Below are 20,594 nucleotides of genomic sequence, written 5' to 3' on the forward strand. Positions count from 1 at the left end.
ATGTCAGGAGAGATTTTGCACCATTCTTGGTAAATTTATTATTCTGAATAAAGTTTATTTGGGGGGTGGGGGGGGGGGGAGGGAAGTACTGTTAAGGCCTTGAATAAACCGGTCTGTTTGAGAAACTCACCACTGTTCTACGAGATGTTTGATTTTGTGTCTGTTCCATAATTAAGAAGGCAACTGGGTCCCATGTGAAGGCCAGGTTCAGGGTACAGGTTGGACAGAAAATTCCCTCCAACATGTGGCATTCCGTCCGCCAAGGGATTTTGGTTATCTGATCAGGGCACTATCTGACAGGATCCACCGCTTCCCTCTCCTGCAAAACCTTAAGGACAATTCATATATAACATTGTTTTGCTGGTGGAGCTGTTGGCTTTTTTTTTTAGGCATTTTCTCATCAGACAAGGAGCTGATTGCAATATTTGCCACGGGATTTAAAGCGGTCAGCAAACCTTCTGCCTCCTGTTTTTCCCCCTTTTTCATTAACTCAAGGTTGGGCTGGAATGACTGGAGTCTAGCAGCTTGCTGCAGCTGCATTCTCCTTCTTTCCAGTCCCCATGTTACCACCTTGACTCATTGTTTCAATGGATAGCTTGTTGGCAAGTGGACAGGTGTCGTGTCCCGAGTCACATACCTGTTCCCCTTCTTATTTCCTGCAGCCAAAATATGATATTTAATGGGATGTATGCCATGCTGGAATTGTGTTACTGATGATATCTGAAAGGTTTTGACCCGAAGCGTCACCCATTCCTTCTCTCCAGAGCTGCTGCCTGTTCCGCTGAGTTACTCCAGCATTTTGTGCCTATCTTTTGTTTAAACCAGCATCTGCAGTTCCTTCCTACACATATCCAAATCAGGGCTGGCCTGTCTATATATATTTTTTAGGAATAAAGTTTATCTTTGTAATTATGGGACCTGAAACATCACATACCATGTTCTCCAGAGATGTTGCCTGACACGCTGAGACACTGAGCGATATCCATTTTTTATTTTGATAAAGTGCCTTGCGGCATTTTATTGCCTGATACAGAGTGTGTAAATGCAAGTTTTTGTCCGCCCCATGCAATAATGAAAACTGCCACTGGTCTGTGTCCCATATGGTTTATTCAACGCGGAGTTTGATCGTTTACAAAAGTGATGATGTACTGCAGACAGATTAAAGACAGGGATAGTATTTATTGAGAAAGCAATAAAGACGGAACATGTGAGTTCGATTTGCAACAAAGTCTGCAGAGGTGTACAATTTGAGACATACATTGCTACTGATTAAAACTGCTGCAAATCAAAAATTTGATCACAACTTATTTAAATAAGAGCCAAAAAAACAGTGGAGGTCAATTAAGGATTCTGGACACAATGGGAGTACAGTGCAGCACAGGAGATCAAACAAGTCTGTGTACGAACAGAACAAAATAAATATGGAATGTGAAAAATTTAAGCTTGACTAAACAAAGACAGATACAAATCATGTAGCATTTTGTCACTGATGAAAGACTCCACTTTGTTGGTTAGTCTTGATAATTAAGTATATTTAACCCACAATATTTATTACATTTGTCTTGTTCCCTGTTACAGCAGCACCATGTTTTAATACTCCTCACCTTCCTCTTCCCCATCTCCCTCCACTGAGTCAACACCCACTTCTTCGTAATCCTTCTCCAGAGCCGCCATATCCTCACGGGCCTCTGAGAACTCTCCTTCCTCCATACCCTCACCAACATACCAGTGAACAAAGGCACGCTTGGCATACATCAGGTCAAACTTGTGGTCCAGACGAGCCCAAGCCTCGGCAATAGCCGTAGTGTTGCTCAGCATACACACAGCTCGCTGCACCTTGGCCAGGTCACCCCCAGGAACCACAGTGGGAGGCTGGTAGTTGATGCCAACCTTGAAACCAGTTGGACACCAATCCACAAACTGAATGCTACGTTTGGTTTTAATGGTCGCAATTGCTGCATTGACATCTTTTGGCACCACGTCACCACGATAAAGGAGGCAGCAGGCCATGTACTTGCCATGGCGTGGGTCACATTTGACCATCTGGTTGGCTGGCTCAAAGCAAGCATTGGTAATCTCAGATACCGAAAGCTGCTCATGGTAGGCCTTCTCAGCAGAGATAACTGGGGCATATGTGGCCAAGGGGAAGTGGATGCGGGGATATGGCACCAAGTTGGTCTGGAACTCAGTCAGATCAACGTTGAGGGCACCATCAAAGCGGAGGGAGGCTGTGATGGAGGACACTATCTGGCTAATGAGACGGTTCAGGTTGGTGTAGGTTGGTCGATCAATGTCGAGGTTTCTGCGGCAGATGTCATAGATGGCTTCATTGTCAACCATGAAAGCACAATCTGAGTGCTCCAAGGTGGTGTGGGTGGTCAGGATGGAATTGTAGGGCTCTACCACCGCTGTAGACACCTGGGGAGCTGGGTAGATGGAGAATTCAAGCTTGGATTTCTTGCCATAGTCAACGGACAGACGTTCCATCAGCAGGGAGGTAAAACCGGAGCCAGTACCACCACCAAAGCTGTGGAAGACCAGGAAACCTTGGAGACCTGTGCATTGGTCAGCCTGTGGAACACAAACAGATATTGAGTTATTTACATCCAATAATGACCAGCTACAGAAACAGTTTGCATGACAGTTCCTTTCCTGCATGTACTAATGTACTTACTAGTTTACGAACTCTGTCCAGAACTTGGTCAATAATCTCCTTGCCGATTGTGTAATGGCCACGAGCGTAGTTATTGGCAGCATCTTCTTTCCCAGTGATGAGTTGCTCAGGGTGGAAGAGCTGGCGGTAGATACCAGTACGAACCTCATCTGAGAAAGAGCGAGGGGTTTCAGTTACATGGCCACTCGTCATCAAATCAATGGGAGGGTGGAATGAGTGGGTGGGCACTTACCGATCACAGTTGGCTCCAGGTCCACAAACACAGCTCGGGGAACGTGCTTGCCAGCTCCCGTCTCACTGAAGAATGTGTTGAAGGAATCGTCTCCGCCCCCCATGGTCTTGTCACTGGGCATCTGACCATTAGGCTGGATGCCATGTTCCAAGCAGTACAGCTCCCAGCAGGCGTTGCCAATCTGGACACCAGCCTGGCCAACATGGATACTGATACACTCACGCTGTGAAGAAAACAGATAAAAAAGTGATGATCAATGACTTGAACCCTTTTAATATTAATTCATCATAGTTCATCACTATATTATGTTCATAAGTATTAGGATGATGTTTTAGGATAGTCCACTGGTCCATCAACATGGATGCACATCATTGACTGCACAACATCTAAATCAGTCATGAGATGAATAGTCCCAATGCATTTGGGGGCACCAATTTGAGGGTTAACTGACTAAACAGGTCACTGGACTAATCAGTACCAGCGTAGGAGTCTCTTATTACCCCACATTGGAAAATGGTCAGGAAAAATACTTACACAAGATGTACGAGAGAGGAAACAAACAGCATATAGTTGAGGGTTGGTACAAATATTATGTGGAGAGAAATAGGATTCAATTTTGGTTGAATAACCAAACAGCTAGCTCCTCAGTACTTCATCCTCAAATTCTATATTACATAAATTGTGCTTCAGTGCAATTACTTTCAAATATCCAGCCTACCATTCAAGAATGTTTTATTGTCATATGTCTCAAAATGGAACAGTGAAATTCTTCCCTTTTGCATTAACAAAATGGAACTTTTCAAGCAATGACTGACACTTCACAGAAGCAAGTCAAAAAATCTCATTTGAATACTCCATTGACATCTTTGTCTATATCCCAACTTGCGATTTTGACTAAACCAGCTGACATCGTTCAAAATGAGTTAAAATAATATTTCGAGAGGTGGCTTCTGTAAAAGAAAAAGGTGGCTTCTGTAAAAAAAAAAAGGAATTCAGTTCATGTCTGAATGCGTTTGCTGCAAATCTGCTTCACTAAACAATAGGTTCATGTTCTGGAGAGACCATATCCGCTGGGCTGGGAGCATCTCAGTCGTGTTATTGTCAGGTTCTGATGCTGCGCTGGGTTGAGGCCACACTGCAGTGCACAGTGCTTTCAACTCTAAGACACCTATTGTTCCAACCAGACAAAACATAACTTTTTTTTACGCAAAAAAGCAGCCCCCCCCCCCCCCCTAAAACAGGAGTGCTTTCACGACGCTAGATTTAAACTGTGGACTGCGGATGGGGTGGGAGGTTGGAGAGAACTAAAACTCAGCCCACATCATGTACCACATCATGTACTATAAAATAACTGCATATGCTGGTACAAATCGAAGGTATTTATTCACAAAATGCTGGAGTAACTCAGACAATAGACAATAGGTGCAGGAGTAGGCCATTCAGCCCTTCGAGCCAGCACCGCCATTCAATGCGATCATGGCTGATCACTCTCAATCAGTACCCCGTTCCTGCCTTCTCCCCATACCCCCTCACTCCGCTATCCTTAAGAGCTCTATCCAGCTCTCTCTTGAAAGCATCCAACGAACTGGCCTCCACTGCCTTCTGAGGCAGAGAATTCCACACCTTCACCACTCGCTGACTGAAAAAGTTCTTCCTCATCTCCGTTCTAAATGGCCTACCCCTTATTCTTAAACTGTGGCCCCTTGTTCTGGACTCCCCCGACATTGGGAACATGTTTCCTGCCTCTAATGTGTCCAATCCCCTAATTATCTTATATGTTTCAATAAGATCCCCCCTCATCCTTCTAAATTCCAGTGCATACAAGCCCAATCGCTCCAGCCTTTCAGCAGGTCGGGCAGCATCTCGGGAGAGAAAGAATGGGTGACGTTTCGGGTCGAGGCCCTTCTTCAGACTGACGCTCACGCTTGTACTAGAAAATCAATGAGTGTATTATTTATACATTCATTTCAACAAAAACCCTCGGTCTTTTCCTTTTCTGGCGTGCCCGGTCTCTCCATAATGCATTTTCTGAGCCCATAATGAGGGGTTCTTCACAGAAAATCCGTGTTGCTTGGGAACAGCAGAAATATGCCCCGCCCTTTGATTTGAATATTTGTTGACCAAGTAAATTCACAAATAAAACAAAAACAAAAACAAACAAAGGGGATATTTGGCCCAACGTTGACACACCCTTCCATCATGTGCAGCACTTTGGTCAACGTGGGTTGTTTTTAAATGTGCTATACAAATAAAATTGACTTGACTTGACTTTATTTCCCTCATGGATTTACCCGGGCGGAAAGGGTTACACACTGGTTTGCCTGGTGCGTTGGCACACACAGATCACCTTCGTCTTTCCCACACCATCGACAGGAACAAGGAGAAATCTTACTGTAAGCACAAAAGGCAATTTGAGATGTGCGGGAAGAAGACAGAAAAAGACTTGTTTTGCATTAAACAGCATCTTACCATGATGCCTGGTCCTTGGCTGCAGACAAAGTAAATGGAATAAAGAGAATGCTTGAGAAACTTCTTCCTACAGCGCGACTTTTACGGGTCGACGTAAGAAAGAACCTGCAAGACAGACGGCAGAAACATGTTCTTATACGAAGACCGGACCGGTACCTGGGCAGCGTCGCCGCTCTCATTGGACGAGCGCAGATTGAGTGGCGGGGGAACCACCGCAATGTCGCCTCGTTGATGGGAAGACGCGTCCTCCGTCATGCGATTCGCAAAGAACCGATTGGCGAGACGCAGCAGAACCAGTTCATCGCCTTGACCACTTGCGGTTTCAACAAAAGGCTGAGATTTGATCAACGCGTAAAGCCGAGAGCGCTAACGCGGTGCAAGACCGAGATTTTTCAAGTCTGATACATCTTAACAATCATTTCCACCACCGTAACTTAAACAGCAAATGCTTTGGCCCAATAAACATCCGTTGAGGCCAGTTCATTGGTTATATTTAAGAGGGAGTTAGATGTGGCCCTTGTGGCTAAAGGGATCAGGGGGTATGGAGAGAAGGCAGGTACAGGATACTGAGTTGGATGATCAGCCATGATCATATTGAATGGCGGTGCGTACAGGCTCGAAGGGCCGAATGGCCTACTCCTGCACCTATTTTCTATGTTTCTAATTCAAAACGACACACAATTCTCACTCTGCAGCATTAATATAAGCCTCGCTTTATTATTTCGTAGAAATTAGAAATCGTATTTAGCTGACCAGGACACTACACCGAAATGTATAGGAAAATAACTGCCGGCGCTGGTACAAATCGAAGGTATCACAAAATGCTGGAGTATCTCAGCGGGTCAGGCAGCATCTAAGGAGAGAAGGAATGGGTGACGTTAAGGGTCGAGACCCTTCTGAAGAAGTCTGAAGAAGGGTCTCGACCCGAAAAGTCACCCATTCCTTCTCTCCTGAGATGCTGCCTGTCCCGCTGAGTTACTCCAGCATTTTGTGAATAAATACCTTCGATTTGTACCGGCATCTGCAGTTCCTTCTTACACATTATGAGCCGCTCGAGTCTGAAGAAGGGTCTCGACCCGAAACATCACATACTCCTCTCCAGAGACGCTGCCTGTCCCGCTGTGTTACTCCAGCATTTTGTGTCTATCTGCGAGGTTTGCATTCCTCGCTTGGTAACAAAAACATCCGACACATTGCGATTCATCCTCCGGGGCTCCTTGCTCCCGCCACACCTTGCACACTTTCGCCACGAATATCGCCCTGAGCTGGAGAAATAAAACGCAGCCCTTTGTTGTTGCTAACCGGCCTTATCCCAATGGTGCAAAAAAGCAGCAGCAGATTGTTTTTTAAGGTGGATTTTTCAAACTTGAAAAGCAGTCTTTTGTGGTTGTGTTGTTGTGTTGACTGTGTGTAATTTGCGATAAGGTTAAAAAAAAAGCTTTTCTTTCTGATTTTGTCCAAACAAAAATAGTACAATCTCCCAGAAATCCAGTACAACTTAACCCCTCTTAAACATAGAAAACATAAAAACATAGAAAATAGGTGCAGGGGTTGGCCATTCGGCCCTTCGAGCCAGCACCGCCATTCATTGTGATCATGGTATTCTAATATAAGAAAATAACTGCAGACGCTGGTACAAATCGAAGGTATTTATTCACAAAATGCTGGAGTAACTCAGCAGGTCAGGCAGCATCTCGGGAGAGAAGGAATGGGTCACGTTTCGGGTCGAGACCCTTCTTCAGTCTGAAGAAGGGTCTCGACCCGAAACGTCGCCCATTCCATGGTATTCTAATCGTATTTACTATCTATTATTGGTTTATTATAAATGTACTACATTCAGTAGAATACTAAAAGATATTATAATTCACTAAGGAAATAGCACAGAATTCTACATATCTAAGTTTGAATTTAGTGCCTCCGTGCTATTATAAAAAGACACAAAGCTGACTGCATCTTGAAACAACAGACAGGTGTAAAGTGGAAGACAAGACACAAAATGCTGGAGTAACTCAGCGGGACAGGCAGCGTCTCTGGAGAGAAGGAATGGGTGACGCTTCGGGTCGAGACCCCTCTTCAGTCTATATCCCTTCTCTCCAGAGATGCTGTCTGACCCGCTGGTTTACTCCAACCTTTACAATACAATACAATACAATACAATCTATCTTTATTGTCATTGTACAGGGATTGGGAATGCGCCTCCCATACGATGCAATAATTTAATTAATTTAAACAACAACCCAACGAAACAAATTGTAACAGTTTTAAGACAGCGTCCGTCTTCGGTTTAAACCAGCGTCTGCAGTTCCTTCCTACACAGGGGTAAAGTGGGATTGTGCCGAGATGACAATGGGACATAGTTACAAAGGATGGAAAGGTTCAGACAAGTCTGTACCAATAGTCAATAGTCAATAGTCGTTTATTTGTCACATACACATAAATGTGTAATGAAATGAAACATTACCCGCAGTTGAAACACTAAGACCAATAAGAATAATCAATAAAAATGCAATAACACATACAATCATACACTAACACCAAACAAAAGAAACATCCATCACAGTGAGTCTCCTCCAGTCCCTCCTCACTGTGATGGAAGGCCAGAATGTCTTTTCTCTTCCCTGCCGTCTTCTCCCGAGGTCAGGCTGTTGTCGTTGCCACGTCGGGGCGGTCAGGGCTCCCGACATTGGAGCGCCGCGCCGGACGGTGAAAGGTCCGCGGCGGGCCGACCCAAGCCCTGCGATTCGGGGCGGGCGAACACGCTGCCTCTGCCGCTGCCGGTGCTCCCGATGTCGGCCCCCACCCAGGGGCCTGCGGGCTTCCGACGTCCACGCGGCCCGCGCCGGAGCCTCTGGAGACGAGTCGCAGCCGCTCTCGCAGCATCCGCAGGCAGCCAGCGCCGCAGGTGGTGAGTCCGGGCCGTGGGCTCTGCGAACCAGAGCCCCAGGTGGTCCCAGGTGCATGGCCGGTGGTAGGTGGAGCCCGCCGGTCCCAGGTGCATGGCCGGTGGTAGGCCGCAACGGGAACGGAGACACGACACAGAAACAAAGGTCGCGTCTCCGTTCGGGAGAGAGAATTTTTTACAGTTCCCGTTCCCTCCCCCAAACATAACATACAAACACTACACCATATTAAAACTACAATTCAGACAAAAACAACAAACAACACAAAAGACAGACGGACTGCAAACGGTAAACGGTAGCAGTCACTCTATGTCTCAAATGAAACTCGAACTTATGTCACTTATTTTGTGTGGACAGGGAATAATGTAACATTTTTTAAAAATGTATTGCCATGGTTATTGTTCGCTCCTGTGAAAGTGTATCCATTGTTGAAAGGTTGGGCGGCTCCCGTGTACCATGTGACGAGGTTTGCGGAGATCCAGCACCATGTGATTCATACTGCGGTGGTTTTTTCCCCCGTCAGACTATCTTCAATTTGCTCCTTTCCCGTCTCGAAGACAGGGCGTGGTGCGGGAATAGGAGGGGTTGTGGTCATTTGGTACTCGACCCGAAACGTCACCTTTTCCTTTTCTCCAGAGATACTGTCTGATCCGCAGAGTTACTCCAGCGTTTTGTGTCTATCATCGCACGGGCAGCCGTGGTATTTATTGTCGGAGGATCGACAGGAAAGAGGACATTCTCCGCTGTAAAACCTACTATTTAGGAAGGAACTGCAGATGCTGGTTTAAACCGAAGATAGACACAAAAAGCTGGAGGAACTCAGCGGTTCGGACAGCATCTCTGGAGAGAATGAATAGGTGGCGTTTAGGGTCGAGACCCTTCTTCAGAGTGAGAGTCAGGGGAAAGGGGAACAGGAGATGTAGACGGTGGTATAGAGATATACATAACAAATGAATGCAACGATGATAAAGGAAGCAGGCCATTGTTAGCATAAGAAAATAACTGCAGATGCTGGTACAAATCGAAGGTATTTATTCACAAAGTGCTGGAGTAACTCAGCAGGTCAGGCAGCATCTCGGGAGAGAAGGAATGGGTGACGTTTCGGGACGAGACCCTTCTTCAGACTGATGTCAGGCATCAGTCTGAAGAAGGGTCTCGACCCGAAACGTCACGTCACCCATTCCTCTCTCCCGAGATGCTGCCTGACCTGCTGAGTTACTCCAGCACTTTATGAATAAATCGATTTGTACCAGCATCTGCAGTTATTTTCTTATACTATGAGACTCAACAAAATGTCTTTGAAACTAGCACAACGACTTGGGTGGAGGAGGGACGGAGAGAGGGGGGAATGCAAGGGTTACCTGAAGTTAGAGAACTCATTATTCATACCGCTGGGGTGTAAGCTGCCCAAGCGAAATATGAGGTGCTGTTCCTCCAATTTGCCTCACTCTGACAGTGGAGGTCAGTGTGGTAATGGGAAGGAGAATTAAAGTGTTTGGCCACCGATTTAGGGACCTCGTTGGTAGTTCCTGAGGCGGGGGACCTCCTCTTGAATTCGCACCTTCATAACATGAAAGTGGTTCATTCCCCTCTATAAATATGTCTCAAGATATGTGTGTATGAACATAATGCAAAATATTCAAACCCAGCTGCACCATTGGATTAATACAAATATTTCAAATCCATTTAGAACTATTTTCGATAAAGATCATATATTTGCCATTTGCACTGGCGTGATACTGAAACCAAATAGTAATTGACTGCAGACAGACACAAAATGCTGGAGTAACTCAGAGGGTCGGGCAGCACCTCTGGAGAAAAGGAATAGGTGACTGTTGTTGTTCAGTCTGAAGAAGGCTCCGGACCTGAAACGTCACCCATTCCTTTTCTCCAGAGATGGAAATACAAGCCTTTCTTTTATGTGTAGGAAGGAACTGCAGCTGCTGGTTTAAACCGAAGATAGACACAAAATGCTGGAGTAACTCAGCGGGACAGGCAGCATCTCTGGAGAAAAGGAATGGACGATGTTTCGGGTCGAGACCCTCTTCAGACGGTGTCTATCTTTCTTTTATGTATCTTTTTTTTTTTAAAGGTGTATGTTTTCCTGCATTAATTTATTCCCTGAACTCACCGGCACCGCCCTGTGCTGGTATCAATCAATCCTGGCTGACTCTGAATTTATGTAGAAAGGTTAATTGGAAATATGAGTTATATTCAGTCTGAATTTTTGCCAGACGTTTTTGATAAAGAATAAAATGGAACTTATCTTTTGTTTAAATACTATTACTACTTTGAAAAAAAAACGAAGGCAAGCAATGAAATAGTTTTTACCGCGCCTTTGTTCGCTACTTGTTCCAGAACACACCAGGCACACCACTGCCAGTAATCGTAATGCACCTCATCGCTCACTGATTGCATCTTGCAAAGATAATTAGAATGGACTGCTGAGTCGTCAATCCCGTTGCTAGGAGATGAATGGCTCTGTTGGCATGGCAACCATCTTTCACCTTTTTGCAAGCTCCCTTACACGGAGCCTGCGTCTGCTGTCACATCCATAGTATTAACTGTATTTGCAATTCAATTTCTTGTCAGTACAGCAACTTTCAGTATTCGATATCCTCGTATTATTTTGCATGTCGTTTCCCCTTGACTGAGATTTTAACGTGTGAAACTCTCAGACTGGTTTGGTTCGTAAGAACTTGCATTTCTTAACCTTATTTCACCTCCCCCCCCCCCCCCCCCCTTCTTCCCTGTGCCCCTCTTGGACTTGCACCCATTTCTCCTCTTCCCCATATATTCCTTCTCCATGCTTCACAATTACCACCTCTTCTATCCTGTCTCACACCTTTTGTCTTTTCATTTCTGGCCTTTGTCCAACCTACCTGCCTACCAATAACTCCTCTCATCTCTATCCACCTATCTCTCGAAGGCACAAAGTGCTGGAGTAACTCAGCGGGTCAGGCAGCATCTCTGGAGAACGTGAAGTTTCACAGAGTGCTGGAGTAACTCAGCGGGTCAGGCAGCATCTGTGGAGAACATGGATAGGTGACGTTTCACAGAGTGCTGGAGTAACTCAGCGGATCAGGCAGCATCTCTGGAGAACGTGGATAGGTGACGTTTCACAGAGTGCTGGAGTAACTCAGCGGGTCAGGCAGCATCTCTGGGGAACATGGAGAGGTGACGTTTCACAAAGTGCTGGAGTAACTCAGCGGATCAGGCAACATCTGTGGAGAACATGGATAGGTGACGTTTCACAGAGTGCTGGAGTAACTCAGCGGGTCAGGCAGCATCTGTGGAGAACATGGATAGGTGACGTTTCACAGAGTGCTGGAGTAACTCAGCGGGTCAAGCAGCATCTGTGGAGAACATGGATAGGTGACGTTTCACAGAGTGCTGGAGTAACTCAGCGGGTCAGGCAGCATCTGTGGAGAACATGGATAGGTGACGTTTCGGGTCGCAGACTGATGAAAGGACTTTTGCCCAAATTGCAAATGCGACAATATTAAACCTCACCCTACGATATTGTTAACCTGTCCATCAGTCAAATGCTGCATAGCTGATATATTCTCTCTATCTCTCTCTGCACAATGAATGGTAGGGTTCTGGGGAGTGTTGTAGAGCTGAGGGATCTAGGAGTGCATGTACGTGGTTCTTTGAAGGTGCAGGTAGAGAGTGGTCAAAAATTATTTTGGCACATGGGCCTTCATCAGTCAGAGTATTGAGTATAAAAGTTGGGAAGTCATGCTGCAGTTGTATAAGACATTGGTGAGGCTGCATTTAGAGTATTGTGTTCCGTTCTGGGCGCCATGTTATAGGAAAAGATGTTGTGAAGCTGGAAAGGGAACAGAGAAGATTTACGAGGATGTTGCTAGGACTCGAGGGTCTGAGCTACAGGGAGAGGTTGAGTAGGCTGAGACTCTATTCCTTTGAGCGCAGGAGGATGAAGGACGATCTTATAGAGTTGTATAAAATCATGAGAGGAATAGATTGGGTAGATGCACAGAGTCTCTTGCCCAGAGTAGGTGAATCGAGGAGCAGAAGACATAGGTCTAAGGTGAAGGGCAAAAGATTTATTAGGAATCTGAGGGGTAACCTTTTCACACAAAGGGTGGTGGGTGTATGGAACGAGCTGCCAGAGGAGGTAGTTGAGGCAGGGACATGGATAGGACAGGTTTGGAGGGATCTGGGCCAAACGCGGGCAGGTGGGACTATTGTAGCTGGGACATGTTGGCTGGCGTGGGCAAGTTGGGCCGAAGGGCCTGTTTGCACACTGTGTCACTCTATGACTCTATATATAAATTATTTCACTCCAGGAAGGGGAGAGAGAGATGGCGGAGAGACAGTGACCATCAGAGACTGATATAAATGGTGGGCTACCTATACCTAGGTTTCAGGGAGTCAGTCAGCCCTGTCGGTGAGGGGGGCAATTGGCAGACTATGAAACCTTCTCCCGAGCTGGGAGTGTTGGGTCTGGCGTGAGAGGAAGCGAAGTAGCCCCCACCATTTCCCCCCTCATTCCCTGTACTCCCTGAAGACCAATGGCTGATGGTTGGGGAAGGGCAGCAGCCATTTCTTAACAGCAGACGCAGGCAACACCATTATCAGCATCGAGAGAAGTTATTTCAAAATACATTTTTTCAGTAAGCGATGCCCTATGAAAAAAGATAAAGTCACTCACTTTTGAAAATGACGATAATGATTATTGAAATTTTTTTTTGGTTGCAAAACAGAGCCTAGATGTGCACTTGAACAATCGTGACCTTAAGATCTACAGACCATGAGCTGGGGATCAGGGTTGATCTCAAATCTGTGGTATGTACTTATATTATGAGGCTATGGCCTCTAGTCAATACACAATAGACAATAGGTGCAGGAGGAGGCCATTCGGCCCTTCGAGTCCCAGACTCTCCCACTAGTGGAAAAATCTTCTCCACATCCACTCTATCCAGGCCTTCCATTATTCGATAAGTTTCAATGAGGTCTCCCCTCATTGCACAGTTTATGTTTTGTATATATTTTAAATTCCGAATAAAGATTATTTTTGGAAATTAACTGATTTTGATGAAGGTGCTGATTTGTCTTGGGATACAATTCCACAAGTGACTCCTACCTCAGGCACCTCATTAAAGTGGACACAGTTCAACTCAGGGGGAAGGCGAGGCAGTGACCATTGTCAGGCCATTTTACTGTAGGAGGCTTCACAGCTGAGCCTGACTCCGCCTTCAGCTAACATTCACCCATGTATCACTCTTCACAGGGGGCTTCAGGCTAACAATGCCGCACAGTGATTAGTTTCTCTCTCTCTCTGGTCTGGGATGCCACAGACATTTGTAGCAGCCAGACCTAGCCCTCTGGCCAAGGGGAGTATTTCACTGTGTCTGAAGAAGGGCCTGACCCGAAATGTCACCTACCCATGATCTCCAGAGATGCTGCCTGACCCGCTGAGTTACTCCAGCACTCTGTGAAACGTCACCTATCCATGTTCTCCAGAGATGCTGCCTGAACCGCTGAGTTACTGCAGCACTCTGTGAAACGTCACCTATCCGTGTTCTCCACAGATGCTGCCTGACCCGCTGAGTTACTCCAGCACTCTGTGAAACGTCACCTATCCATGTTCTCCACAGATGCTGCCTGACCCGCTGAGTTACTCCAGCACTCTGTGAAACGCCACCTATCCATGTTCTCCACAGATGCTGCCTGACCCGCTGAGTTACTCCAGCGCTTTGTGTCTTATTTCACTCAAAGTCGGGCATTTTCTCATCCATGTATTGTTCATTTCCACACTGAACAGTAACATTACCAGTTGACCCAGCGGGAGAATAAACCACCTTCAATAGCACATTTTAAGCTGAAATGAATGTTGTTAACAGCATTGGTTTTATCTTTTTGCACTATTATTGTATGTTTGTTTTTATGTGTGTGTGTATGACTAGTCTGAAGAAGGGTCTCCAGAGATGCTGCCTGTCCTGCTGATTTGCTCCAGCTTTTTGTGTCCATCTACTGTGTATATATATATATATATATATATATATATATATACAGGTCAGGCAGCATCTCAGGAGAGAAGGAATGGGCGACGTTTCGGGTCGAGACCCATCTTCAGACTGATGTAAAGGGGGCGGGGGCGAAACGTCACCCATTCCTTCTCTCCTGAGATGCTGCCTGACCTGCTGAGTTACTCCAGCATTTTGTGAGTAAATACCTTCGATTTGTACCAGCATCTGCAGTTATTTTCTTACACTATATATATATATATCAGTCTGAAGAAGGTTCTCGACCCGAAACGTCACCCATTCCTTCTCTCCTGAGATGCTGCCTGTCCTGCTGAGTTACTCCAGCATTTTGTGAATAAAAACCTTCGATTTGTACCAGCATCTGCAGTTATCTTCTTATATATAGTATATATACAGTATGTGTGTGTATATATAAAAGATCCGTGTACATATATAATATATATCCACTGAACCTTTTTCATTTGTTATATTGTTTACAGAGTTCTATGTTTACATATTCTGTTGTGTTGTTGCAAGTAAGAATTTCATTGTTCTGTTTGAGACATATGATATTAAAAACTCTTAGCAGAGGCTGTAATGTCCAGGCAGGCAAAATGGAAAGTCTGCAATCAATGCTTGCGTACGCCAGGGGGGTTAAAATGATGTGATAGTCAGTCACAGCTCTGCCCTTCATTTAACATGCATCTCCTGATGCTTCCGAATATTGCTGACTCCACGGAATAGTTCGACCTGCCACCCAAACACCAGCCTCCTCACTCTCTTGTGCGACTGACTAAAACGTTCCTTTCTTCACTCCGAGAGAGATGCAAGGGGCAGCGTCAGCGATTTTTCTACCTCACAAAAGTCTTTGACTTTTCCCATTGGGGTGGAACTGTGCAGTGTGCTTTTCTCATTTCAATGTCCACAAAAAAAACCATCTGCATCTTTCCTTAGTAAGCTGTGCTCTTCATCAACAGGTCCGCAACGGTGCATGGTTTAGGTTCAGGTTTATTAGAAACATAGAAACATAGACAATAGGTGCAGGAGGAGGCCATTTGGCCCTTCGTGCCAGCACCGCCATTCATTGTGATCATGGCTGATCATCCACAATCAGTAACCCGTGCCTGCCTTCTCCCCATATCCCTTGATTCCGCTCGCCCCCAGAGCTCTATCTAACTCTCTTTTAAACCCATCCAGTGAATTGGCCTCCACTGCCTTCTGTGGCAGAGAATTCCATAAATTCACAACTCTCTGGGTGAAAAAATTTCTTCTCACCTCAGTTTTAAATGGCCTCCCCTTTATTCTTAGACTGTGTGGCCCCTGGTTCTGGACTTCGCCAACATTGGGAACATTTTTCCTGCATCCAACTTGTCCAGTCCTTTTATAATTTTATATGTCTCTATAAGATCCCCTCTCATCCTTCTAAACTCCAGTGAATACAAGCCCAGTCTATCGTTGTCACGTGTACTGAGGTACAGTGAAAAGCTTTGTCTTGCATGCTATCCAAATAACATAGCACAAAAAGTAAGGAAATTTGTGTTTGGTAGATTATTTCTTTGTTGTAACAATGCTTCTTGGCAATAAATCTTATACCGTTGGAAAGCCTGTTTATTTCCCTTTTAAATGGTGCCACATTTGTAAGGAACATGCATTTGTGGGATGAGCAGCAGAGCTGAGTATATGGGTTGCGCCCATGAAAAAATTGCCAAATCTTCTCTGCCAATGCCAAACAGCTTATTCTGTTGTTGCTATTGACTCTTGTTTTGAGCTTCTGGTACCCCCAGGTGCTGACAATCAGGTGCCTGATTGGCACCTGATTGGCAGCATCTGTGAGCATGGGCCCTGCTACAGTGGTCAGTAGGTGTCTGCTCCAAGAATCGGCATGCCACATTTGACTGATCTGGATAGGGCCCGTGCGATAGGGCAACTTCAAGCTGGTGTTCCGCAAAACCAAGTTACGGCATTATTTGGAGTGAGCCCTAGTACCATCTCCAAAGTGAAGGCCAAGTTCCATATAACGGGGGATGTCAGAGACAGCCCGCGAAATGGGTGTCCCAAGAAGACGACACCCGAAGAAGACTGTTTCCTCACCCTGTCAGCACTTAGGAACCGTAGGCTGTCTTCTACAGATTTGCAGTCAAGGTTTGCAGGACGATACGGCCGACGGCTCTCTGCCCAGACAATTCGGAACAGACTGCACGCAGCCGATCTCCGGTCTCATAGGGCTGCCATGACTGTCCTTCACCGTCAGGCCCGTTTGCGCTGGTGTCAGCAACACGTGCACTGGAACCTGAACATGTGGAGGAACGTTATGTTCAGCGATGAGTCCAGATTCTGCCTACGGCAGTTGGATCATAGGGTCAAAGTGTGGAGAAGACGCGGAGAATGCTATGCTGATTGCTGCACCGATAGAGTAACATCTTTTGGTGGAGGCAGTGTGATGGTGTGGGGTGGCATCTCCCTCACTGGAAAAACGAGGCTCGTCATCATTGGAGGCAATCTCAATGCAGAGAGATATCGAGATGAGATTCTGCAACCAGTGGCAATCCCATATCTCCACAGTCTGGGAGCGAACTCTATCCTCCAAGATGACATTGCTCGCCCCCACAGAGCAGGGTTTCTCAGAGACTACCTCCAGAATTTGGGAGTGGAGAGGATGGAATGGCCTGCCAGCAGTCCTGACCTCAACCCCATTGAACACTTGTGGGATCAGCTTGGGCGTGCTGTTCGTGCCAGAGTGACCAACACAACCACGTTGGCTGACTTGCGACAAATGCTGGTTGAAGAATGGGATGCCATCCCACAACAGTGTGTGACCAGGCTGGTGACCAGCATGAGGAGGAGGTGCCAGGCTGTTGTGGCTGTGTATGGTTCTTCCACACGCTACTGAGGCTCCTGTTTATTAAATGAATAAATTGTTAAATTGCCAATATGTCTTGTTTCTTCAGACTTCAATCATCCAATCCACCAAACAACACCGAACAAGAGTCAATGGCAGAATAAGCTGTTTGGCATTGGCAGAGAAGATTTGGCAGATTTTTCATGGGCGCAACCCACATACTCAGCTCCGCTGCTCATCCCACAAATGCATGTTCCTTATAAATGTGGCACCATTTAAAAGGGAAATAAACAGGCTTTCCAACGGTATAAGATTTATTGCCAAGAAGCATTGTTACAACAAAGAAATAGTCTACCAAACACAAATGTCCTTACTTTTTGTGCTATGTTTTTTAGATCAGATATCAGAAGGGTGACACAATGGGGCAGTGGTAGAGCTGCTGCCTTATAGCATCGGAGACCCGGAGCACCCGGAGAAAACCCACGCAGTCACAGGGAGAACGTACAAACTCCGTACAGACATCACCCTTAGTTAGGATCGGACCCGGGTTTCTGCATTTATGTCACGGCATATATGTCACGGAATATAATCAGAGAAAACAATTCGAAACATATAAGATTATTAAGGGGTTGGACATGTTAGAGGCAGGAAACATGTTCCCAATGTTGGGGGAGTCCGGAACCAGGGGCCACAGTTTAAGAATAAGGGGTAGGCCATTTAGAACAGAGATGAGGAAAAACCTTTTCAGTCAGAGAGTTGTAAATCTGTGGAATTCACTGCCTCAGAAGGCAGTGGAGGCCAATTCTCTGAATGCATTCAAGAGAGAGATAGATAGAGCTCTTAAGGATAGCGGGAGAAGGCAGGAACGGGGTACTGATTGAGAATGATCAGCCATGATCACATTGAATGGTGGTGCTGGCTCGAAGGGCCGAATGGCCTCCTCCTGCACCTATCGTCTATTGCCTAATTCAAGGAGGTTCTCAAAGTTTTCGTGAAAAATGTATCAAGTCCTCACTGGCTCTGGACTGCTCAAAATGGAGACGGTGCCTTCAGGGTGGTATTGTGAGCCTTGAGTCCATTCGTACAGAAGCCCGATGTAAATGGAACACCTCCCAAACCACCCACCCAACTGCCCCATCATCTCCCCCTTTCCCCACCCAGAGAAGCTTCTGAGAGCCACCCCCAGCCGTCTCGCAGCTGGAGTGGGAGCAGGTCATCCTCCACCCAAGAATCTGCCGAAGAAAATATCTCTTCCTAATAATAGGCCCGACACATACCCCTGACTCTTCATCGACTAACAGAGGTCTGAGGTTCCAACATTCTGATATGTTATTCTGGGACTGGTCTGTATATATCCTTTGAGTACAGCTGTTCCTTTGCTTATTAGAGTCTGCTTGTTCCTTTTGTGTTATTTTGAAAGGAAATGTGTGCATTGTCAATATCCCATATAATTATGCACAATTATTAATAACGTGCATCTGCGCAATGATAACTCACAGCACATTACCTTGACAACTTAATTATCAAAGCATACAATCTAAACCAAAAGAAATCAACTCTTCCCTTACTGTCTTGTGCATGCCTTGAATCCTAGATATAACAATTCATACAAAATCATGAGAGGAATAGATCGGTCTCTTGCCCCTTCGGTCCAACTTTCCCATGCCGACCAGCATGCCCCATCTACACGTCCCACCTGCCTGCGTTTGGCTCCATATCCCTCTAAACCTAGCCTAACCATGTACCTGTCTAAATGTTTCTTAAACGTTGCGATGGTCTCTGCCTCAACTACCTCCTCTGGCAGCTCATTCCATACACCCAGCACTCTTTGTGTAAAAAAGTTACCCCTCAATTTCCTATTAAATCTTTCCCCCCTCACCTTAAACCTATGTCCTCTGGTTCTCGATGCCCATCATCTGGAGAAAAGACTGTGTGTTTACTCGGTCTATTCCTCTCATGATTTTGTGCACCTCTATCACTCTATCAGATCACCCCTCATCCTCCTGCACTCCCAGGAATAAAGCCCTAGCCTGCTCAACCTCTCCCTATAGCACAGTCCCTCGAATCCTGGCAACATCCTTGTGAATCTTCTCTGAACCCTTGTGTACGAAGGAGCTGCAGATGCTGGTTTAAACCAAAGTTAGACACAAGAATGCTGGAGTAACTCAGCGGGACAGGCAGCATCTCTGGAGAGAAGGAATGGGTGACGTTTCGGGTCGAGACCCTTCTTCTGAAGAACGTCACCCGTTCCTTCTCTCCAGAGATGCTGCTTTTCCCGCTGAGTTACTCCAGCTTTTTGTGTCTATTCTCCGAACCCTTTCCAGCTTTAACTTGTTTCCAGTTATTGTTGTTCTTCTGATGGGTTGGGAGCAAGAAGATGGAAGTAAAACTGGGCAGCATTGAATAGTGAAGATGGAGAATGATTCTGGGCGTGGAAAATACTTTGTGCAGACGCTTGCTTGGCTGATTACATGTGTTTGGGTGGGGTTACAGTGCACAATGAGATTCATATTGTGGTCATTCTGCAACGCCAGAACCTGCAGTTCAAGCACATCGGTGGATCCCAGAGGATCAGTACAGCTGCAAACCGCTGGGGAACCTTCCGGGACTCCAGCTGAGCGCGGCCATTAACGGCATTGGGAGCCTGCCCCTTAATATTGCAATGTGCCTCATGAGGTCTTAAGTGATAGGAGCAGAATTAGGCAGGAGCAGGATTAGGCCATTCGGCCCATCAAGTCTACCCTGCCATTCAAGTCAAGTCAAGTTTATTTGTCACATGCACATACATGATGTGCAGTGAAATGAAAGTGGCAATGCCTGCGGATTGTGCACAAAAAAAGAATTACAGTTACAGCATATAAATAAAAGTTAATACAGAGAAGACAAACTTTAGTCCCTGGAGTTATAAAAGTTAACAGTCCTGATGGCCTGTGGGAAGAAACTCCGTCTCATCCTCTCCGTTTTCACAGCATGACAGCGGAGGCTTTTGCCTGACCGTAGCATCTGGAACAGTCCGTTGCTGGGATGGCATGGATCCCTCATAATTCAAACATAGTTACGGAAGTGGCGGCGCCTAACGGCTGCGGCTCGCTAGCAGTCTGTTCGTCTTTTTTCCTTTTTTGTTGTTGTTGTGTGTCGGTGTTGGGATGGTTTTTGTATTTTTTTGGTTGTGTATGTGTGGGGGGGGTGGTGGTGTGGGTGGTGTGGGTGTGGGGGGGGGTGGGGGAAACTTTTCTCTTCCTCACAGCGCGGGGTGCGGCTCGGCCGCGGGGCCTAACATCGCCCGGTGCGGCTCGGCCGCTGGACTTTACATCGCCCGGTGCGGCTTGGCCGCTGGACTTAACAGTGCCCGGTGCGGCTCAGCCGCGGGACTTTACATCGCTGGTGCGGCTCGGCCGCTGGACTTAACAGTGCCCGGTGCGGCTCGGCCACTGGACTTAACAGTGCCCGGTGCGGCTCGGCCGCGGGGCCTAACATCGCCCGGTGC

The 20,594-nt window shown here is 46.3% G+C and overlaps 2 protein-coding genes across 4 annotated transcripts in view; one reads left to right on the forward strand and one right to left on the reverse strand.

The window, feature by feature from the left end:
- LOC144612013 (tubulin alpha-1C chain) overlaps positions 1 to 20,594 on the forward strand; it is a 57,839-nt gene that overhangs the window by 3,478 nt on the left and 33,767 nt on the right. The window lies entirely within an intron of this gene.
- The window catches only part of LOC144612012 (tubulin alpha chain-like), a 51,046-nt gene continuing 31,559 nt past the window's right edge, over positions 1,108 to 20,594 (reverse strand). The window contains exons 1-5 of one of the 3 annotated variants that reach the window (XM_078431447.1): positions 8,666 to 8,700; positions 5,376 to 5,480; positions 2,907 to 3,129; positions 2,675 to 2,823; positions 1,108 to 2,571 (exon numbers count right to left, since the gene is read on the reverse strand). In XM_078431447.1, the coding sequence (XP_078287573.1) occupies positions 1,591 to 2,571; positions 2,675 to 2,823; positions 2,907 to 3,129; positions 5,376 to 5,378 (1,356 nt within the window). In that variant the 5' untranslated portion in view covers positions 5,379 to 5,480; positions 8,666 to 8,700 and the 3' untranslated portion in view covers positions 1,108 to 1,590. Of the gene's footprint in view, positions 2,572 to 2,674; positions 2,824 to 2,906; positions 3,130 to 5,375; positions 5,481 to 6,467; positions 6,632 to 8,665; positions 8,701 to 20,594 lie in introns of those variants that run through there. The other 2 variants (XM_078431449.1, XM_078431448.1) reach the window with 2 other exon arrangements.

This window comes from Rhinoraja longicauda, chromosome 42, assembly GCF_053455715.1.
Source record: "Rhinoraja longicauda isolate Sanriku21f chromosome 42, sRhiLon1.1, whole genome shotgun sequence".
NCBI lineage: Eukaryota > Metazoa > Chordata > Chondrichthyes > Rajiformes > Arhynchobatidae > Rhinoraja > Rhinoraja longicauda.